The 23,641-nt window shown below is 35.2% G+C and overlaps 1 protein-coding gene across 1 annotated transcript in view; it reads right to left on the bottom strand.

Annotated features, from left to right (window-relative positions):
* Window positions 1-478: 478 nt before the first annotated feature.
* The window catches only part of LOC133328979 (protein still life, isoforms C/SIF type 2-like), a gene marked incomplete at its 3' end in the record, with an annotated part of 133,459 nt that continues 110,296 nt past the window's right edge, over window positions 479-23,641 (bottom strand). The window contains exons 11-14 of the mRNA XM_061537486.1: window positions 17,548-17,734; window positions 5,285-5,399; window positions 5,056-5,207; window positions 479-639 (exon numbers count right to left, since the gene is read on the bottom strand). Of these exons, the coding sequence (XP_061393470.1) occupies window positions 479-639; window positions 5,056-5,207; window positions 5,285-5,399; window positions 17,548-17,734 (615 nt within the window). The remainder of the gene's footprint in view (window positions 640-5,055; window positions 5,208-5,284; window positions 5,400-17,547; window positions 17,735-23,641) is intronic.

The raw sequence follows: 23,641 nt of genomic DNA, 5'->3' as shown, positions 1-23,641 counted from the left end.
AAACTAAATTAGAAAATAAGAACCGGGAAAACATACGAGTACAATCACCAATGAGTAAATGTTATGCCGAATTATACAAACATACACACTCACACTTACGCAAATCACACACTCAGACTCGCAAACACACACACACACATATGAAGCATGAAAATGATGTTGTTGGACTATTTTTTTAAATTTTTTCTTCTATTTTTGTTTAAATTTTTCATTGTTGTTCTTTGTAAATAAATTATGACTATGGTTTTCAATTTTTTGTTGTTTTTGTTGTTTTGTTACCCCTATTTTCCCTTTCTACCCCACAAAATTGCCCTATGACCTCGTTTAGCTAATTGGGATGAAGAGAAGGGGTGGGAGAGGGGGGAAATTCTCTCTTATTTTCCTCCTTCATCCCATCTATGTGTATACATCTAAATAGTGTCAACGGTCCACAACATTGAACAATGGATCTCAATAGGTAGGCTCAATGGGATCTTACCTGTTCCGCAGTTTTCAATAAATTCTCTATTTCAAAACTACTTGTGCGCGATGTGGGCTTAGTGCCGGCACCCGGTACTAAACCTGTTACCGGTGGATCCACAAATGAAGGTGCTGGGGAGCTTTCAGCTTCTGGTGAATATAAATCTTTGCCAGTGCCATCTGTAAAGGATGAGAAAAATAAGAAGAAGAAATAAATTTATTAGAAGTGTGATTCAAGGACCTAATATTAAATTAAAGTGTGTACATTTTAAAATAATATTTATTTAAGGAGAATAATATCCATCATGAGGATTGGATACAAGCATAGGCCCATATGAGGAATTCAGAGGTGACTGAACATGGGGCGGCAGTACAGCTAACACAAATCAAGGTAGCTGTTTTGTCCTCAAATTAAGGCAAAGCAATTCCCTATTTAATAAATATTGAAATTATACAAAACGTGACGTCTGATGGCTATCATTGATGTATCCGATACCTAGGGAAAGATTCCTTATAATGATTGGATGCGACAACCAGGAAGGTTGTCAATTTTAGATGATATGTTGAATGAAATCTACACACCAATTGGTATTGTAGATGAGTGCTGCATACTTTTAGGCTGTGTATGTGTAAACACAAACATATGATTGATTAGTTATGACTAATTCTGGGTTTAACCACTTGACCCTAAAAATGTTGCTGACGAAAAAGTTATAACATGAATAGATTTGTGTTTTTTTGTATGAATCCAAAAGTGTTGTGGATACCAGGACAGATTCAAAAGGGGCGTTTTAAAACCAGCAAGGAAAGTAGTAAAGTCGGACGGGGCCGACTGTAAGATACCCTTCACCACTTTGGGTATATTCAACAGATGGAATCCTAATAGACGTCGGATATTTGAAGGACCCTTAACATGAAATTAAACATGCCATTCTGCAACATATACTACATTTTGGTCAGATATAGAGTTGCTTCTTACAATGGGACAAAATTATGTAAATAATTTTAAAGCAAAATGTCGAAATCTAAACCGATTTCATCGAAACTTGTCACATTTTAGGTTACACTTATTTCAGTATGTTTTGTGCATATTTTGAGTTCTTCATTTACCTATAAATCCAAATTTCGTGCAAATCGAAGCATATTTAGGGACTTTGGATCACCATTTACCTTAAATCGGACGAAAATATATATGGGAGCTATATCTAAATCTGCATCGATTTTCACGAAATTTAACACACATCTTTCTAGACTTAATTCAGTACGCTATGCCAAATTTCGTGCAAATCGGAGGATATATAGGGACTTTGGTGCACTATTTACCTAAAATCGGACGAAAATATATATGGGAGCTATATGTAAAATGAACCGATCCTTACGAAATTTAACACGCATCTTTCTATACTTAATTCAATGAGCTATGCCAAATTTCGTGCAAATCGAAGCATATTTATGGACTTTGGTACCCTATTTACCTTAAATCGAACGATAATATATATGGGAGCTATATCTAAATCTGAATCGATTTTCACCAAATTTAACACACATCTTTCTAGACTTAATTCAGTACGCTATGCCAAATTTCGTGCAAATCGAAGGACATATAGGGACTTTAATGCACCATTTACCTTAAATCGGACGATAATATATATATGGGAGCTATATCTAAATCAGAATCGATTTTCACGAAATTTAACACACATCTTTCTAGGCTTAATTCAGTACGCTGTGCCAAATTTCGTCCAAATCGAAGCTGATTTAGGGACTTTAATGCACCATTTACCTAAAATCGGACGAAAATATATATGGGAGCTATATCTAAATCCGAATCGATGTTCATGAAATTTAACACACATCTTTTTAGACTTGATTCAGTACGCTATGCCAAATTTCGTGCAAATCGAAAGATATTTAGAGACTTTAGGACGATAATTTATATGGGAGCTATATCTAAATCTGAACCTATTTTTACGAAATTTAACACATATCTTTTTATACTTAATTCAGTACGCTATGCCAAATTTCGTGCAAATCGAAAGATATTTAGGGACTTTGGTGCACCATTTACATAAAATCGGTCGAAAATATATGGGAGCTATATCTAAATCTGAATCGATTTTCACGAAACATAGCACACATCTTTCTAGACTTAATTCAGTACGCTACGCCAAATTTCGTGCAAATCGAAGGATATATAGGGACTTTGGTGCACCATTTACCTTAAATCGGTCGAAAATATATGTGGGAGCTATATCTAAATTTGAACCGATCTTTACGAAATTTAACACACATCTTTCTAGACTTAATTCAGTGCTATGCCAAATGCTATGCCAAATTTCGTGCAAATCGAAAGATATTTAGGGACTTTAGTGCACTATTTACCTAAAATCGGACGAAAATATATATGGATGCTAAATCTGAACCGATTTTTCTCAATTTCAATAGGGTTCGTCATTACATAAGCTGTGCCAAATTTCATCCAATTCGAATCAAAAATGCGACCTGTACTTTGTTTACAATTTAACATGGACAGACAGAGGGGCAGACGGACGGACGGACATGCATAAATCGACTTAAAAAAGTTATTCTATGCATATTCTCAAAAGGAATCTTGTGTCTATCTCGTTTCCTTTTGCCTGTTACAAACATGTGCACAAAGACATAATACCACAGTGTGGTGAAGGGTATACATATCCAAGCATCGATGGTACTGGGAAAATAATTATTTAAAAAACCAGTGAGCGGAGCAGTATAGTCGGACAGGGCCGACCATACGATACCCTATACAACTACCACGGAACTCAAATTTTCTGCGGATGTTTATTCCGAGCCTGGACAATATTTCGTGATATTTGCACCCTTTTCCCCAATTAGAGGTAAACAGCACCTCTTCCTCACATTGACATATTTTCCGAATATTACGAGTATTCAGTACAGCTATTGTCCAGATCCCCTTCACCGTGGGTTGTGTTGTGATGTTCGGCTTTCATTTGTGGTCGACTCGAAAATAACACAAAAAATTAAGTTTTAGGTCCACTTCATTCCAAAATTATTATCTGATCAACACCGAAAATTATAGGCGTTGTTCTTGACCATAACTGGAACCTCATGGAACATTTCAAAGCGATCAGTGCTATAGTTCAGCTCTCTAGAGTGATAATGGGTTACTAAATAATATACGAATCGGATATACCTGTAAATATTTAGGTGTAACTCCCACATCCGAGCACATATAACAATATAATTGGTATTAATTTAAAGGTCAACCACTCCTCTTGAATTGTATATCAACTTCTCGAGTCTATGCCCTACAGGGATAAACATATACGCTATAGAATTCAAATTTTGTCATTTTTCACACAAAAGTCATGGTTCATTTGACCCGCTAAATATTGACCGATCTTTATCAAAACAGCCATGCTTATTCTTTGGCCTGTATCGTGTTTACAAATTATAATGGACATACGGACGAACGGACGGACGGACGGATACACATGACTAGATCGACTGAGCTAGTCGAGATATGACGATATGTATAATTAAAGGTGGTCTAGGACCAATATTTCGCGGCGTTACAAACTTTTGGGGCTGCACAAAGCTATAATACCCTGACAACAAAAAATACAAATATTAATAATGTGATGTAATTTAATAAATCCTGATTTTTTTTGCTAAAAAAAATCTCCGATTTGTTTGTTAATATTGGAAAAAATAGAAATTTATAAATCATCTTTATTTTCGTTGAATATTATTATTATTATTTTGAAAATGATGATATGATGACTACCAAAATTACAACAACTTTATAACTGTAAACTAACAACCTATAATGACGTGTAGTTGTTGCTGTTGACCTGCTCTGATGTCCATTCACCTGTCAAATGTTAATTTTCATGTAGCTGGCTGACTGGTCGTTTCCAACCGTCGTCCGCCGTCTCTCCTCTATTTCGCCTGATGATGTTTACCACAGCCTAAACACTTTAAATACAGCAATTATGGCAGCTCTTCAAACTTAACGACAGGTACTCCAACAACTGTTATTATTATCAATTAAATGGGTGAAAATGGTCGTGGTGGTGGTCATATTGTCTGAGGGGGAGGGTGGTGGCCACCAAAGCGGCTAAATGCCACAACATAATGCAACAATATATATTTTTAGTTTTGTTGTTGGAACTTTTTTCCTGGCAAAGGGTTAACAACTGATTGTCATCGTCAAACAGCATGATTATTATTTTTGTTGTTATTTTATTAAATAGCCCAGGAGCAAGGTGGCAGAGGCATGATGCGAATCATAATGCTGACGACGATGACCAACCCCCACCGCTGATGATGATGATGGACGATGGCATGTTGCACGCTTTCATGCCATTAAATGTGGAGTGTAATTGTTGTTTGCAGGAGTGCCATGTTGTTGTTGTTTTTATTTTTTGGTTGGTTGGTAATTTTATCATCATCTATGGCCACCTTTTGGGACAGTTGCACTTATTAACAATAATTGTTGTTGTTGTTATTATTTTGTAGATTTTTATCACTTCAAACAACAACAACAGCAATAAACATAATTGTCATGGTTCTAAACCAAAAAAAAGTACTTACTCCAACCTGGTGCCGGTACAATTAGTCCCGTTATCATTTCCTCACTCATCACTGGCGGATCTGTGGGTGGTGGTGGACACACCAATGATTCAATCATATCATCGGTAACACGCATAATACTGCCTAGATCTGGTGGTTCCGTACGTGAGGATCTATGCAAGGGAAGGGAAATAATTTTAGAGTTTATTGACATTGTCGGGATTGACTTGACTTCTCCACAGGAACTCACCTCATCATCATGCTTAATGATTGCTCCTCTTGCAGAACACTTTCCAAATACATCATATCCAAATCGGATACAATAGCACCATTTATAACCATAATTTCATCACCCTTAATAATACCTGGAAGAAAGGGAGACACAATTTTTTTATAAATTAATATATTTTTCAAAAATTGCGAATTTTTTTAAAGATTGGATTTTTTTGTAAGGGATCAAAATGAAGCTTGAATGGTTTAAAGCACAATTTGGAGATCAAAGGAAGCGTTGATTTCTTAAATGATATTTTTCAGAGACCAAAGGAAGCGTTGATTTTTAATGGATATTTTTCAAAAGGATCAAAAGGAAATTTGTTTTTTTTCACGAGAATATTATTTCAAGGGTCCAAAGGAAGCGTCGATTTTAAAGGATATTTTTTCAAGGTCCAAAAGGAAGTGCCATTTTTTAATATTTTTCAATGGAACCAAACGAAGCCTCAATTGTTTAAAAAAGACCGAAGGAATCGTTGATTTTTCAAAGGATATTTTTTCAAGGACCAAGAGGAAGCATGTTTTTTTTTGAAAGGAAAAATTTCCAAAAATCCTTCGGATACGTGCATTTTTTAATTAATATTTTTGTAAGGACCAAAAGGAAGCGTGGATTTCATAAATAATATTTTTTTTCGAGGACGAAAAGGAAGTATGGATTTCTTAAAGGATCTTTTTCAAGGACCAAAAGGAAGTGTGAATTTCTTAAAGGATCTTTTTCAAGGACCAAAAAGAAGTGTGAATTTCTTAAAGAATATTTTTGAGAAAGAATAATTTTTAAGGGCCAAAAGGAATCGTGGATTTCTTAAGATTTTTTTTAAGGATCAAAAGGAAGCGTGGATTTCTTAAAGAATATTTTTTTAAGGACCAGCTGGAAGTGTAGAATTCTTAAAGAATATTTGTTTCAAGGACCAAAAGGAAGCATGGATTACTCAAAGAATATTTTTTAAGGACCAAAATGAAGCGTGGATTTTTTAAAGGACATCTTTAAGGACTAAAGGAAAGCGTGGGTTCTTAAAGGACATTTTTAAGGATTAAAGGAATGCTTGGATTCATAATGGACATTTTTCTAAGGACTAAAGGACATTTTTCTAATGACTAACGGAAAGCGTGGATTCTTAAAGGACATTTTTTAAGGACTAAAGGAAAGCGTGGATTCTTAAAGGACATTTTTTAAGGACTAAAGGAAAACGTGGATTCTTAAAGGACATTTTTTAAGGACTACAGGAAAGCGTGGATTTCTTAAAGAACATTTTTTTAAGGACTAAAAAAAGCGTGGATTTCTTAATGGACATTTTATAAGGACTAAAGGAAAGCGTGGATTATTAAAGGACATTTTTTAAGGACTAAAGGAAAACGTGGATTCTTAAAGGACATTTTTAAGGACAAAAGGAAAGCGTGGACATTTTTAAGGACTAAAGGGAAACGTGGATTTCTTAAAGGACATTTTTTAAGGACTAAAGGGAAACGTGGATTTCTTAAAGGACATTTTTTAAGGACTAAAGGGAAACGTGGATTTCTTAAAGGAAATTTTTAAGGACTAAAGGGAAACGTGGATTTCTTAAAGGACATTTTTTAAGGACTAAAGGAAAGCGTGGATTTCTTAAAGGACATTTTTTAAGGACTAAAGGAAAGCGTGGATTTCTTAAAGGACATTTTTTAAGGACTAAAGGAAAGCGTGGACATTTTTAAGGACTAAAGGGAAACGTGGATTTTTAAAGAATTTGTGTAGGATATTTTTAAGGGTATAAATGAGACGTGAATTTTTAAAGAATTTGTGGAGGACATTTTTTGAGTGTCTAAAGAATACTTGGATTTTTAAAAAATAATATTTCGAGGACTATTCGAAGCGTGGTCTTTTATTTCTACAAAATTGTTATATCTAGAGAAAAATCGTTCAACATTCTGGACAAAAATATATCCTTCCATTTATATAATAAACTTTAAACACTATTAAATATTTCAATCTTTAATAATCCTTAATTTACACGGCTACGTGTTTAAATACTTTTGGAATGAAAATCACATCACACCACATTTTAAAATAATGAGAATTTTTCACGTACAAAATGATGACCGACTGACTACCAACACTAACACCACCATCGCGAGAAGAAGTTAACCAGCCAACCACAAACGACATAGCACGACCAGGCGAACCAGTCAACCAACCGCACAAAAGATTCTTTCCGTCAACTTTTAACAACTGCAGACATTAACATAATAACCTGTAAAGGAGAATTTGCATTTGTATGCACATTATGATGACGATGATGACGGAGGGGCGATGTTGGAGAAGTGTTGGTTATGTGTCACTGCAGTCGACATCATCAACACACCTTCATGTCGTTCAACCCTTCCACTGTTCGGTGCTGTTCTGGACCAAGGTGTTATAATTTCAAGAAAAGTTAAATTGATGAAAAATTAAAGACTTTGCTGCGACGTGAATCATTGAACATGATTTGTCGTAGGGGGTAGGTTTGGGATTTCCATGAAATATCGTTGGAAAACTGAACTTCTCCCCATCATCATCATCATCGTCGTCGTCGTCGTTCTCGTCATTCTGATTGTTGCATGGTCAGACACCATCTATGAATGGCAAATAATTGCAATCATTTTGCCAGGTTTTATTTTGCATGTCAGTTCTAAATATTCCGACGAACATGGTTGCTGAGGGGGTGGTCAGGACAGAATATATACTCTGGCACATTCTGTGTTAGAAATCATCGAGAAGACTTTAGGTTTATAACTGATTGGCATGCCAGGTGTATTTGCCGCAGACCCCCCCTCTCTCCACCGTTTTACCACCACAATAAAAGAGCCATAGTAGTATTGGAGAAGTAGTTATTCCTTCAATCTACATCGTGTAAACTATCATTCGTTGGGGATCTACTTTCATCCTGCAGTTGTGATTTGTTTTTGTTCTGTTCACATTTTCTTCTTTTTCGATTCCATAGCATGTGAAAATAGACACCAAATACTATAGTGTCCATCCGGTCCTCCACCTGATACTATAGACAAAAATAATCTCGAAAGCAAATATTTATTGTTCTGGCATTTATATTTGTGTTTGCCACAAATGTTTATTTAGAGGCATGGCTGGGTAGGAGGAGCCAAGGTGGCTGGCTGGATATGAGTAGTATTTATTTCCAGTACTATCATCTCTTTAGGATATGTTTAAGATATTTAGTTGTGGTTGCCATATAAAGAAAATATGAAATGGTGTCAGGCCCACTGAAAACTTGAAAAGACCTTCGGATCTAAAAAGTCTTCAGGGGTCTAGAAATCTGAGGAAGAATAGAAGAAGGCCTGCTCTCTATAAAAGACCTCTAGAAAGTCTTCCGTATATGGAGGAGTTATAGGATGTATTTGGTCTATAGAAGAGACCTGGAAGAGTGTTTGTCTATAGAAAAAACGCTGGAATGTATCCTGTATTAGAAGAACTCTAGATGATCTTCTGTCTTTTTTTAATTAGAACGCCCTTTTTCGAAAGACCTCTAAAAAGGTCTTCTGTCCGTAGAAGAACGGGAAGGTCTCCTTGTTTAGACCTCTACATGATTTTCTGTCTAAAGAAGACTTTTGAAAGGTCTTCTGTCCAATATATGCGTAGATTTTTAAAGAATATTTTCTCAAGGTCCAATATAGGTGTGGAAATTTTAAAGGATATTTTTTAAGGCCTGTTATGAGGCGTGGATTATATAAAGAATATTTTTTTAAGGCCTAATACGGATTAAGGATTCTTTTCAAGGCCAAATATGAGGCGTGGATTATTTAAGGATTATTTTCAAGGCCTAATATGAGGCGTGAATTATTTAAGGATTCTTTTCAAGGCCAAATATGAGGCGTGGTTTATTTAAGGATTCTTTTCAAGGCCAAATATGAGACGTGGATTATTTAAGGATTCTTTTCAAGGTCTAATATGAGACGTGGATTATTTAAGGATTCTTTTCCAGGCCTAATATGAGGCCAGAATTATTTAAGGATTCTTTTCAAGGCCTAATATGAGGCGTGGATTATTTAAGGATTCTTTTCAAGGCCTAATATGAGGCGTGGATTCTTTCCAAGGCCTAATATGAGGCGTGGAATATTTAAGGATTCTTTTCAAGGCCTAATATGAGGCGTGGATTCTTTCCAAGGCCTAATATGAGGCGTGGATTATTTAAGGATTCTTTTCAAGGCCTAATATGAGGCGTGGATTATTTAAGGATTCTTTTCAAGGCCTAATATGAGGCGTGGATTATTTAAGGATTCTTTTCAAGGCCTAATATGAGGCGTGGATTATTTAAAGATTCTTTTCAAGGCCTAATATGAGGCGTGGATTATTTCAGGATTCTTTTCAAGGCCTAATATGAGGCGTGGATTATTTCAGTATTCTTTTCAAGATCTAATATCAGGCGTGGATTTTTTAGGGAGCATTCGGTATTTTCTAATTGGTGGCAACTCTTGTGGACCCACAATTATCGTTCAGAAGCAAACTCTCTAATCGAAAAACAATTGAAACCAATGGCCTGATGATGATGTGGTTTAAACCCCTCCTCCCAAAGGGGGGTTTCAGCTAGAGGGATATAAAATATCCTACGAGAGCAATGAAAGTATATCAGCAGGAAGGAAACTCCAACTTCAAACATTCTTGGCATGCAACAATTTACAAAGAATCTCAGACCGACCGACACACACATAAAAAATAGATAAAAAAGGTAACATCGATTGTTGTTATTGTTGTCTTTGGTTTGGTTGGATGGTTGTATTGTCAAGCTTTAAATAATAACAATAATAATTGTAATAACAACCAGAACCAGTAATAACAATAAATTGACAACAGCAACAACAATTGTTGGCAACATTTGTATTCCGGTTGTAAGACTGAAACAAAATAGGAACAGAAAAGAAAAACAAAAAATGAAGTTGGTGACGATAATGACGATACGAACTTAACCGTAATAAATGTTCTGAAGAGAAAATAGAAGTTTATGATATTGGAAACTGGCATTGCAGAATAACAACAACAATAAATATATAAAAGGAAAATAAAGAATACCCATAGAATTTTGTATTGGTCGTATATAGGTAGGTATCATCTATCTGCATACATACAGATATTTATTGTTGAACAATGCAACTGTGTTATGTTACTAACTATGGGGTATGGGCTTGTAGAAAATTGTGACATTTTTGACATACCTTTTTTTAAGGTAGAAAGCACTAAAATATGTCAGAGAAGAATTGATGAAGGTGATATTAAGGAAGGGTGGATTTATTAAAGAATATTTTTCAAGGGCCAACTGAGGCGTGGATTTATTAAAGAATATTTTTCAAGGGCCAACAGAGGCGTGGATTTATTAAAGAATATTTTTCAAGGTCCAACTGAGGCGTGGATTTATTAAGGAATATTTTTCAAGGGCCAACTGAGGCGTGGATTTATTAAAGAATATTTTTCAAGGGCCAACTGAGGCGTGGATTTATTAAAGAATATTTTTCAAGGTCCTTTAGAAGCGTGGATTTATTAAGAAATATTTTTTCAAGGTCCATAGAAGCGTGGATTTTTGAAATAATATTTTTCAAGGTCCTTTAGAAGCGTGGATTTATTAAGGAATATTTTTTCAAGGTCCTTTAGAAGCGTGGATTTATTAAGGAATATTTTTTCAAGGTCCAAATCAGGCGTGGATTTATTAAGGAATATTTTTTCAAGGTCCAAATCAGGCGTGGATTTATTAAGGAATATTTTTTCAAGGTCCAAATCAGGCGTGGATTTATTAAGGAATATTTTTTCAAGGTCCTTTAGAAGCGTGGATTTATTAAGGTATATTTCTTAAAGGTCCTTTAGAAGCGTGGATTAATTAAGGAATATTTTTTCAATGTCCTTTAGAAGCGAGGCTTTATTAAGGAATATTTTTTCAAGGTCCTTTAGAAGCGTGGATTTATTAAGGAATATTTTTTCAAGGTCCTTTAGAAGCGTGGATTTATTAAGGAATCAAGGTCCATGGATCATAGACTATCTGTGGCTCGAGAATATCTGTCTAACAAAGATCAGCCGATATTAACATGGATATAAGTGACCTGTAGATGACTCTTCTGTGTATAGAAGCCCTTCTGGCGGTCTTCTGTCCATACAACACCTCTAGAAGATCTTTGAACTATAGATGACCATAGGTAGGATTTGAAGAGGTTGGATTTGTCACTAGAAGAAGATGTTCTGTCTATATAACAATTGAAGACCGGTTGATACCTCTAGAAGACCTGTCGGAGGTCTTTTTGGCTATAGAAGAATTGTCGAAGTTATTTTGACTGTAGAAGAACAACAGATGTTCTCTTATCTGTGCTTATAAATTATTAACAGAGGTTATCTGTTTACAGAAGATCTGTTGAAGCTCCCTAAAACATTAAATATATATCTAAGTGCGGAATTCTGGCTATAAAAAGACAACGAAGGAATTCAGTTTATAGATCAGCAAAAGGTGTAAAATGTCTTTAGAAAGATCTGCATAATATGTTTTGGCTAGAAAATAGCTACCTAATTTGCTTTGATTATTGGAAAGCAGCGTATATCTTGTTGTCTAAAGAATATAAGTTTCTAGATTATTCTGATATATATTCTGTCTATAGAATATATGTTGAATGCCTTTTGTCCATAGAAGTCATTTAGATAATGGAAAACCTGCAGAAGGTTTTCTGTCCATAAAATACCTCTAGAAGGTGGAAAACCTGCAGATGGTTTTCTGTCCATAACATACCTCTAGAAACTGTTCTATAGAACTTTAAAATATGATCTCGGAAGGAATTCTGACTGTAGACGACATTTAGACGTCTATGGAAATCTTGCTGATGAAGATATTTTAATGGCTTCTTTCCTACAAAGACATTGCCTAACGTATTTTGTCTATAGAAAATACGACCAACGATTTTTTTGCTATTGAAGACCTGTAACTTGTCGTTTAGTCATAGAAGATCCGCAGATGTCTTCTGTTTGTAGAATATATGAAAGTTATTTGCGATCTTGTCTTTTAGTCATAGATGATTCGCAGATGTCTTCTGTTTGTAGAATATATGAAAGTTAGTTGCGATCTTTATGACCTGTAGAAGGTCCTATATGTGTAGAATACCTTCTGATCGGCTTCTGTTAAAAAAGAACCTGGAAGACCTACAAAGGGTCTTCTGTCCTGAAAAATATGTGTTATTTATAGAAGGCTTTATAAAAGGTTTTATAAAAGTTCGGACAATATAAACGTCGTGTAAGAGGTCTTCTATGTACCAAACATCTGTCTGTTTACAGAAGGCCTTAGGTAGGCCATTTGCCTATCAATTCCACGTAAAAGGTCTTCAGAAGATCTTATAGTCTATATTATACATTTCCTACATTCCCGCTATAAAAAGTAACTTGCACACCTCAATACCTTTGTATAAATCTACATACACACACACACCCAATATCACTTGTCCAACTTTCTTGTAGTCTATGAATGGAAACAAGACCAAATACAACAACAACCATAGCGAACCTGAAACATTGGAACACCCGTTTCCATTGCAGTACATCGTAAATTTGTAAGTTATCCTTTGTCCGATTGCATTGCAAAAATGATAGATAAAAAAGGACAATGGATGGCATGCATAGCATGTTTTGTTTTACAAATTCATTTCGCAGACCGAACGAACGAACGATCGACCGACCGACCGACAGACCAACAAATGGACGGACAGACAATACATGCAAATAAAGTGTTGGGAATTTTATGGATAAAATATACAATAAATACACACAAAATATGTCTGTGTATGTGTGTGTGTTTTTTTGTATTGATATTCAAAGGGACCACATTAATCTTCATATGTGTGAGTGTGTGAACGTACGACAAAAATGATTGTTTTGTTCGTTTCAATTCTATATCTAGAATGCAATACAATATATAACAACAAAAACAACAACAAATGAAGATTCCACATTGCGTAATTATATTTCATCGATTTAAGGACAATGACTAGGACGAGGTCATTTGCTGGTAAATGAGTGAATGAATGAATGCACGGATGGCATTACCGAATAATTTGTTCATGCACAGCAAGTGTTGCGCAGAGCGAAAGTTGCGGCGTATACGTAACACAGTGTAATGCAGGCGTAATACTCATACGCCATGGATGGTTGGTAAAATGGTTGACTGGCCGGGCGCTGTTGTTGGCTTTTACATTAAATATTATTAATCATACGCCAATGAAACGCAGAAAATTAAAATCATTGGTTTCAGCATCAGCAAATATTCGAATATCCTCTGGCAATTTGTTACCCCAAGTGACCTACTACCAGCCGCATTACTGTCCGTTCTATCTACCCATTTCCACTAATTGAACTAAATTAAATGCAATTTGATTTCATTTAAAAATGCAATAAATCACAGCAAACAAAAATACGCTGGAAGTACACAAAATCTCTTCGTAATAGTTTTTGAAGTCATGCCAATTTTTTTTTTGCGTAACTTTCTGAAATGGGATTAAATTAAATGTTAAAGGTATATGATTATGGAGTATACATTCTCAAATGGTTACCTTGTAATTTTTTATGGAGATCCATAATGGATTTCGGATAAATTAAAAGAAGCTTAAGGTACATCATTTTTAATTTTAATTTGTAGGTCATTGCAGGTTTTTGGCTAAAGGCCAATTTGGAATTGGTGAAATGGAAATCTTTATAGCCTTTTCTCAAATTAAAATAACGCCAGGCGAAGGGTTTCTGTTTATGAAAGTTTCAAAGAAGCAATATAAAATCTGTGGTCTACAAAAGCTCTCAAGGATTTATTGGGTTTGGCCAATTACAATAGAATTTAGGCAAAAAACTATTTCGTTTCTTTGGGAGCACAGAAGATGTAGAAAATCTCAAGAAACATGGGTTCTGTCTAAAAACCACCAGAAGAAAATCTTTATAATTTCCTATGGCTAGAGACGTGCTGTTGTATATAGAAGACCAACAAATGGGCTCCTATTTATATATAATCAGAAGAAGTTATCTGTCAATAAAAGATCTGTAGGAGGTATTCTGTCCAGATAGACTTCTGTTTATAAATAATCACCAAAGGTTATATGTTCATGGACGGTCTATAGAAAGTTTTCTGTCCATAAAACGGGTCTTCTGTCCACATTGATTTTTTTTATAAATGATCAGCCGATGTTATCTGTCCCTGGATGATCTGTAGAAGGTCTTCTTTTCAGAAAATACCTCTGGAAGGCTATCTGGCTATATAAAGTTATGGAATTATGTTTATAACTAAACAGAATAGGTTATCTTCCAATAGAAGATCTGTCGAAGGTTTTCGGTCATTAAAATGCTTCTGCATCTTATCTTATAATGTCGTTCGGCCATGGAGGATAATTCAACCTCCAAAAGGTAATTTGTCTGTAAAAAGATATTCTATCCATAAAATTATTGAAGGTCGTCGCTCAAACGGAAATCCCATGAAGGTCATGTGACCTTCCAAAGAATTTGTAGAAAGGACAATGTTATTCAAGCTTCTTTTCGTTCTAAAGGAAAGTACACGAAGGGCATGTGACCTTCCAAAGATTTTCGGGAAAGGAAATTTTATTATTGAATCTTATCTAATTAAAAGAATACCCATCTTTCCGATCTATTAAAGCTCCGAAGAAAATAACAAAATATGATCTTAAGTAGGATTTTTGAAATCTTAACAAAAGGCTTCAGTCAATAGAAGATCTACTTTTTTCTACCAGCGATTATTATCTATAAAACCCTGAGGCCTTCGGTCGATAGTAGCCGAAGAGAATATTCTGTCTATAATAATTCTGACGAATGTATTTAGTAACCAAAAAAAAAAAAAAAAAAAAAAAAACAGTATAAAACCATCTGGCTTTAGGGGACCTGGATTGGTATTTATAGAAGTACTGGAGTCGCTATTCTGTCTATAAAATATCCGTCAACCAGAAAAAGGATTTTTGGTATATAAAAGACCTAAAAAAATATATTCTACTTATACAAGTTCTGAGATAGGTATTTGGACAACAAAATACTAGGATATCAACTTCTGCCTGAAAGCAAACCTTATTCAGGCCTCGGAAGACCCGCAAGAGTATATAGATCTAGAAAACCATAAAAGGCTTTCGATCTACTGAGCATCCATAGAAACCTTTACCCCTGTATGAAGTTCTGTCTATAGATGGCCGATGACTAAATAGAATTTCCCCTTTAAGAATAATTTTTCATAAAGTAAACGTGTCAGGAGAATAATGACATACAAAAGACCTTCCTTATTTTTCCCGAATATCTATGGAAAACCTACAAAACTGTCTATTTTGGAGGATACTTGAGCTCTTCTGTGCATAGGGAATACCTTAAAAATAGTCTGTGTAATATATCCAAAAACGATTCTTCGATAGGCCTGCAATACGCCAGGATATGAATATGTGGCCTACAAAAGCCTGCCGTTTATAGAGGACCTGCAAAGGGGCTTCAACCAATGAAAGACCCACTTTATTCTTATTTGTATGTATAAAAACCTGAGGTCTTTTGTCTATGATAGTTCTTAGGAATGTCTTTAGTAAAAAATAGGAGAATACCATCTGTATGTAGGCGACCTGGCCTGGTGCTACTAGAAGAACTGAAGTCGGTGTTATGTTTATGGAATATCCGTGAAAGATCTTCGAACCAGAATAAGGATCTTCGTTATAAAAAAAGACCTGCAAAATATATTATACTTATAAAAGTTCTGAGATAAGTATTAGGACAACAAAATATTAGGATAACAACCTCAGTCTAAAAGCAGGCATTATTCAGGCCTTGGAAGACCGGTAAGAGACTAAAGAAGACCCATAATAGGATTTCTATCTACTGAATACCTTCAGAAATCATTACACATGTATGAGTTTCTGTCTATAGATGACCGAAATATTGCCATATGGCTATAGGGGGTTTCCCCTTTCAAGAGTAATGTGTATGCACAGTAAAAATATCAGGGAAATAATGGCATACAAAAGACCTGCCTTATTTTTCCCGAAGATACATAGATAGGATGGAGGATCATTTGTTGTTTTTTTAAATAGCTCAGATCTTCTGTGCAGATGTAATACCTTCTGTGTAAAAAAGATTCTTCGGTAGGTATTTGGTCTACAAAAACCTGTTGTTAATAGAGGACCTGAAATCGGTATTCTGTCAAATTGAATACTGGAGAAAGGTCATCGATCTACTGATCTACTATGGTCTGCTTATGGAAGACCAACAAAATACATAAGGCTGTAAATGCCTTCAGACCTAATGAAAGTGATTGTAACTATAAACCTGTTGGCTATAGATTCGGAAATGGCTTCTGTCAAAATAGTCTGAATATGGTCTTCTGTCCATAGATTACATGTAGGCCTGTAAGCATGGTATTTTCCCGACAATGGTCTCCTTTTTTACCCTACATCAAGTTATACATTTTTTCATACAAAAAAATTTTCTTTTGCTTTGAAAATGTCATATTGAACCAGCGGGGCCTTCGCCCCCAATTTAAAATCCCGTGTACGTTAGTGTCATCCACCATAATGTGGAGGATATTTTAATTCGTTCATAACGTTTGTAAAATTTTAAAATAATCACCGGAGACCCCAAAAAGTATATATTTTTGATCTGATGAATATTCAATGTCGATTCAGCCACGTCTTCGCTACTACTTCTAGAATGCGTGATATGAGAAATTAAATATATCGGGAATTTTGGGAATTTGGCACAGGGGTTTCAAGCGAAATTTCATGTTTTTTTTTTCATTGGATAGCCAATTTTTCCCATCAACAAATATCAATATTGTCTACTTTTTAGAGTAGGGGTACCCTGGAAAGAAGACCTAGATCTAAAGGTACTTCCTAAGATTCCTTTTTTATATTTTGGTCACGTTTTTCTATCCAAATTGGGTGATTACAGGGTAAATTATATTTGAATTTATTTAATACTCAAAAAATTATAAATTTAGTTTTTTTTTGTCGGGGGGTTTAAAATAATTGTCCTGAACTAAGAACCAGTTGGAAGATTTTTTTTATTTACCAATAAAATTATTATTTTTTATATTTTCAATAACCCATCTCACATTTTGAATTTATCAATTTTGTTTACATCTCCATACGACCCATATCCTTTGAGACACCATTGAAATTGTATTTAAATCCCTGACACATGTTGGAGTTATGTCGGCTATGTAACCCTCCCAACCCCATTTTCATTGTAATATCTCAAAATGGAAAAAAACAACTTCAAGAAACAAAATTTCTACTTACCATTTTGCATGGCAACACTTTTATCTTCGACACGACTAACATAACAGCACAGCTCATCTTGACGTTCGGCGTTTTCAATAAGTTCGGCCTCGACAGAGAAGCCCCACATTTGTTCCAATGTGGTACGATGCAGTTCGACTTGGTAAAGGATCTTCATGCAGACTTCGACAAATTCGTGATTATGTAGCTGTAAAGAAAAGAAAAAAACAACACCACCAGAGGGAAGCCGGTGGGGGAGGGGTAGAGAAGATGAGTTAGTAAAACCCGTATATAAATAATACATTTGCTAACAAAATAAAAACGTAGAAACGTGGTTGAATTTGAAAAACCAATTTAAGGGCAGATGCAAACAAATATGTGCACGGATAGACACACACGCACACTCTCAGCCATTTCCCACCACACTAATACCCTTGAAAATACGAAATTACATTACATGTCATATGACAGAAGACATCTAAAAAAAAAACGATGTGGAAAATGGCAGTGCTGAACGTGTTACAAAATTGCAAAAGGTGAACAGCTAACAAATGCAGCTCAACGGTATAGAGAGCTAGTGTCTCATTCTCATTTAATAAAATCACGTCGTACAAACACACACACACACACACACTAACACACAATCATCCTTGTCATTATCGTCATTATCAGCCATGCCACCATTATCCTGCCACCATGTACCATGTGCCATACAATGACGGGTATTAACGAAAGGAGTATTTGTAATTTCGTGTCTCGTATTAGTGGCAGCATTTGTTGTTGTATGCAACTAACACCACTTCATCTACACTGCTGCTTGCCACGACACCAATAACAACAACATCAATTAACTCAATGAGCTTAAAATTAAATGTATTTTTCTTTTTAAGCATCGCCTTTTGTTGTGGCTACAAAAGGTGTTGTTCGAATTAGTTGCACCTTTTCAAACTTGAACACAATAATGTTATTAATAATTTTTGGGAGGGACGAGAGAGAGGGGTAAGGGAATTCGAAAAAAATTTAATAGAAAATTAACACATTGTTTGCCTGGATTTTGATTTGATATGTACTGCGGACTACGAAGGTAGATTGGAAATCCGTTTTTAATCTGCAACACAAGCTTTGTGGATTTCTAAACGAAATTGCAAGGATCATTGGAAGCGGTAAATTTTATAATCAATATTTATTGAAGGAACACTGTAAGCGTGTATTTTTATACCCTTCACCACACTGTGGTACAGGGTATTATGTCTTTGTGCATATGTTTGTAACAGGCAAAAGGAAACGAGATAGACATATGGTTCCTTTTGAGAATAAGCATAGGAACACTTTTTAAGTCGATGTATGCATGTCCGTCCGTCCATTTATTTTTGTTAACAGGTAGCATTTGTGATGAAATTTGGCACAGTTCACTTATTTGGCCCAAGGACGAACTCTATTGAAATTGGGAAAAAATCGGTTCAGATTTAGATATAGCTCCCATATATATTTTCGTCCGATTTTAGGTAAATAGTGCACCAAAGACCCTATATATCCTTCGATTTGCACGAAATTTGGCATAGCGTACTGAATTAAGTCTAGAAAGATGTGTGTAAAATTTCGTGAAAATCGGTTCAGATTTAGATATAGCTCCCATATAAAGTTTCGTCCGATTTTAGGTAAATAGTGCACCAAAGTCCCTATATATCTTTCGATTTGCACGAAATTTTGCATAGTGTACTGAATTAAGTCTAGGACGATGTGTGTTAAATTTCGTGAAAATCGGTTCAGATTTAGATATAGCTCCCATATATATCTTTTCGTCCGATTTTAGGTAAATAGTGCACCAAAGTCCCTATATATCCTTCGATTTGCACGAAATTTGGCATAGCGTACTGAATTAAGTCTAGAAAGAGGTGTGTAAAATTTCGTGAAAATCGGTTCTGATTTAGATATAGCTCCCATATATATTTTCGTCCGATTTTAGGTAAATAGTGCACCAAAGTCCCTATATATCCTTCGATTTGCACGAAATTTTGCATAGTGTACTGAATTAAATCTAGAACGATGTGTGTAAAATTTCGTGAACATCGGTTCAGATTTAGATATAGCTCCCATATATATTTTCGTACGATTTTAGGTAAATAGTGCACCAAAGTCCCTATATATCCTTCGATTTGCACGAAAATTTGCACAGCGTACTGAATTAAGCCTAGAACGATGTGTGTTAAATTTCGTGAAAATCGGTTCAGATTTAGATATAGCTCCCATATATATTTTCGTCCGATTTTGGGTAAATAGTGCACCAAAGTCTTTATATATCCTTCGATTTGCACAAAAATTGGCACAGCGTACGGAATTAAGTCTAGAACGATGTGTGTTAAATTTCGTGAAAATCGGTTCTGATTTAGATATAGCTCCCATATATATTTTCGTCCGATTTTAAGTAAATAGTGCACTAAAGTCCCTATATATCCTTCGACTTGCACGAAATTTTGCACAGCGTACTGAATTAAGCCTAGAACGATGTGTGTTAAATTTCGTGAAAATCGGTTCAGATTTAGATATAGCTCTCATATATATATTTTCGTCCGATTTTATGTAAATGGTGCACCAAAGTCCCTATATATCCTTCCATTTGCACGAAATTTGGATTTATAAGTAATTGAAGAACTCCAAATGTGGCCGAATGCAAAAAAGATGCCCCAGCCCAGAAGGCATATAAAAGTGAACCAGCTTATGGTTCACGCAGAAGAGGAAGGCCACGAATAAAATGGAAAATCAAGTGGAAGACAACATTGCCGAAAATGATCTTTAAAATTGGAAGACTGACGCGCCTGGAAATCTTTTTTATGCTCGGTTTATGGAACGAAAGTTCTGTCACAGGCCAGCTAAGTATGCAAGTATTTTTCTAGGACCTTTAAGATTCTTTATTTTTTTCAGAATATTTTATAAGTGTGGATTTTAAAAGACTACTTTTCATGGACCATTATCCCTACGGTCAATAACCAAAAAACTATACGTAGATCAATAATCGTGGTACATTTGCCCCCATCCAAAGATAGCTCTGTAATTCATTAAAAAATTGAACTATCGTGTGGATTTTGGTTATAAATTAATCTATACGGATCTGTTCTAGATGTATGAACTCAAAATTATATATACATTAAAATAATATATATTTAAAACCATGCTTAAAAGATAATCTATCAAAAACTATCATATAACCAGCGAGCGGAGCAGTATAGTCGGACGGGGCCGACCATACGATACCCTACACAACTACCACGGAACTCAAATTTTCTGCGAATGTTTATTCCGAGCCTGGGCAATATTTCGTGATATTTGCACCCTCTTGCCCTATTAGAGGTAAACAGCACCTCTTCCTCACACTGACATATTTTCCGAATATTACAAGTATTCAGTACAGCTATTGTCCAGATTCCCTTCACCGTGGGTTGTGTTGTGATGTTCGGCTTTCATTTGTGGTCTATAGATCGACTCGAAAATAACATAACAAATTAAATTTTCGGTCCACTTCATTCCAAAATTATTATCTGATCATCACCGAAAATTATAGGCGTTGTTCTGGACCATAACTGGAACCTCATGGAACATTTCAAAGCGATCAGCGGAACCTCTAGAGAGATAATGGTTTACTAAATAATATACGAATCGGATATACATGTAAATATTTAGGTGTAACTCCCACATCCGAGCACATACAACAATTTAAAGGTCAACCACTCCTCTTGGATATAATATAAACTTGTTGGGTCTATGTCCTTTCTGAGGCGTGGATCTCATGTAAGGCGTGGATTTTTAAAGATTATTTTTTTAAGCCTTTCTGAGGCGTGGATCTCATGTAAGGCGTGGATTTTTAAAGATTATTTTTTAAGCCTTTCTGAGGCGTGGATCTCATGTAAGGCGTGGATTTTTAAAGAATATTTTTTTAAAGCCTTTCTGAGACGTGGATCTCATGTAAGGCGTGGATTTTTAAAGATTATTTTTTTAAGCCTTTCTGAGGCGTGGATCTCATGTAAGGCGTGGATTTTTAAAGATTATTTTTTTAAGCCTTTCTGAGGAGTGGATCTCATGTAAGGCGTGGATTTTTAAAGATTATTTTTTTAGGCCTTTCTGAGGCGTGGATCTCATGTAAGGCGTGGATTTTTAAAGATTATTTTTTTAAGCCTTTCTGAGGCGTGGATCTCATGTAAGGCGTGGATTTTTAAAGATTATTTTTTTAAGCCTTTCTGAGGCGTGGATCTCATGTAAGGCGTGGATTTTTAAAGATTATTTTTTTAAGCCTTTCTGAGGCGTGGATCTCATGTAAGGCGTGGATTTTTAAAGATTATTTTTTTAAGCCTTTCTGAGGCGTGGATCTCATGTAAGGCGTGGATTTTTAAAGATTATTTTTTTAAGCCTTTCTGAGGCGTGGATCTCATGTAAGGCGTGGATTTTTAAAGATTATTTTTTTAAGCCTTTCTGAGGCGTGGATCTCATGTAAGGCGTGGATTTTTAAAGATTATTTTTTTAAGCCTTTCTGAGGCGTGGATCTCATGTAAGGCGTGGATTTTTAAAGATTATTTTTTTAAGCCTTTCTGAGGCGTGGATCTCATGTAAGGCGTGGATTTTTAAAGATTATTTTTTTAAGCCTTTCTGAGGCGTGGATCTCATGTAAGGCGTGGATTTTTAAAGATTATTTTTTTAAGCCTTTCTGAGGCGTGGATCTCATGTAAGGCGTGGATTTTTAAAGATTATTTTTTTAAGCCTTTCTGAGGCGTGGATCTCATGTAAGGCGTGGATTTTTAAAGATTATTTTTTTAAGCCTTTCTGAGGCGTGGATCTCATGTAAGGCGTGGATTTTTAAAGATTATTTTTTTCAAAGCCCATCTAAGGCGTGGATTTTTTAAAGATTATTTTCTCAAAGCCCATTAAGGCGTGAATTTTTTAAAGATTATTTTTTCAAAGCCCATCTGAGGCTATATTTTTTTAAAGATTATTTTCTCAAAGCCCATTAAGGCGTGAATTTTTTAAAGATTATTTTTTCAAAGCCCATCTGAGGCTATATTTTTTTAAAGACTATTTTTCCAAAGCCCATCTGAGGCTATATTTTTTAAAGAATATTTTTCAAAGCACGCTTGAGGCTGGGTGTTTGAAAGAATATGTCTTCAAAGCCCATCTGAGGCTATATTTTTTAAAGAATATTTTTCAAAGCACGTTTGAGGCTGGGTGTTTGAAAGAATATGTATTCAAAGCCCATCTGAGACTGGTTTTTTAAGGAATATTTTTCCAAAGCCCATCTGAGGCTGTAGTTTTCAAAAAATATTTTTTCCAAGTTCATACTTCTTTGTCCAATGAAGACCCCTACTTCATTGGCCAGAACCCAACCTACATGCAAAATTTCGTGAAGATTGGTATATAACTGTGGCCTGTATCGTGTTTACAAATTATACACATGTATAGATCGACTCAGCTAGTCGAGATATGACTATCGGTATACTTAAAGTTGGGTCTGGGACCAATATTTCGCGGCGTTACAAACTTTTGGGGCTGCACAAAGCTATAATACCCTGACAACATAGTTTTGTAGGGTATAAAAAATTCGTTATATCTTTCGAATGGGTTAAGCTTTTTTAGTTATTTTTTATTGGGATCTAATTTAGGTGTTCGCCAAACCCTCTGTAAATTTTTGTGGCCCTAGACATCATCAGGGCCATCAGGGCGATTCGTGTAAGTCAGAAATTACCTTGGTGTTCCTTTGGTATACAGGGACTAAAACAAATATTATATTAAACCCCAGGTCTTCATAGACCTTTAAAAAATATTCTTTGTAAAAATTCCAGCTTCCAGGAGGTGCGTGAAAAAATATTCTTTTACAAAATCTAGGCCTTCGTAATTTTTTGAAAAAAAATAATATTTTTTAAATAAAGAAGTTAATCTTTTGTTGATATTTTATCAGCAAATCAATTAAAGTCACCATCTCCAAATAAATCGTATCTTCTTTGTATCCATAATTAAATTGTTTAATAATGCTTTTTGCGATTGAAATGGCTCAAATCGTTTCCTGGTTATTCACCTGGAACACATCCATGTATCCATCCATTAATTGTCATTTGTCATTCGTGTGTAAATG

The sequence above is a fragment of the Musca vetustissima genome, unplaced genomic scaffold, assembly GCF_032173495.1.
Source record: "Musca vetustissima isolate MV318-11 ecotype Yass unplaced genomic scaffold, APGP_CSIRO_Mvet_v1 utg59629, whole genome shotgun sequence".
In the NCBI taxonomy this organism is placed as follows: domain Eukaryota; kingdom Metazoa; phylum Arthropoda; class Insecta; order Diptera; family Muscidae; genus Musca; species Musca vetustissima.
Note: the sequence above shows the minus strand (reverse complement) of the source record. Positions and strands in the feature narration are given on the sequence as shown.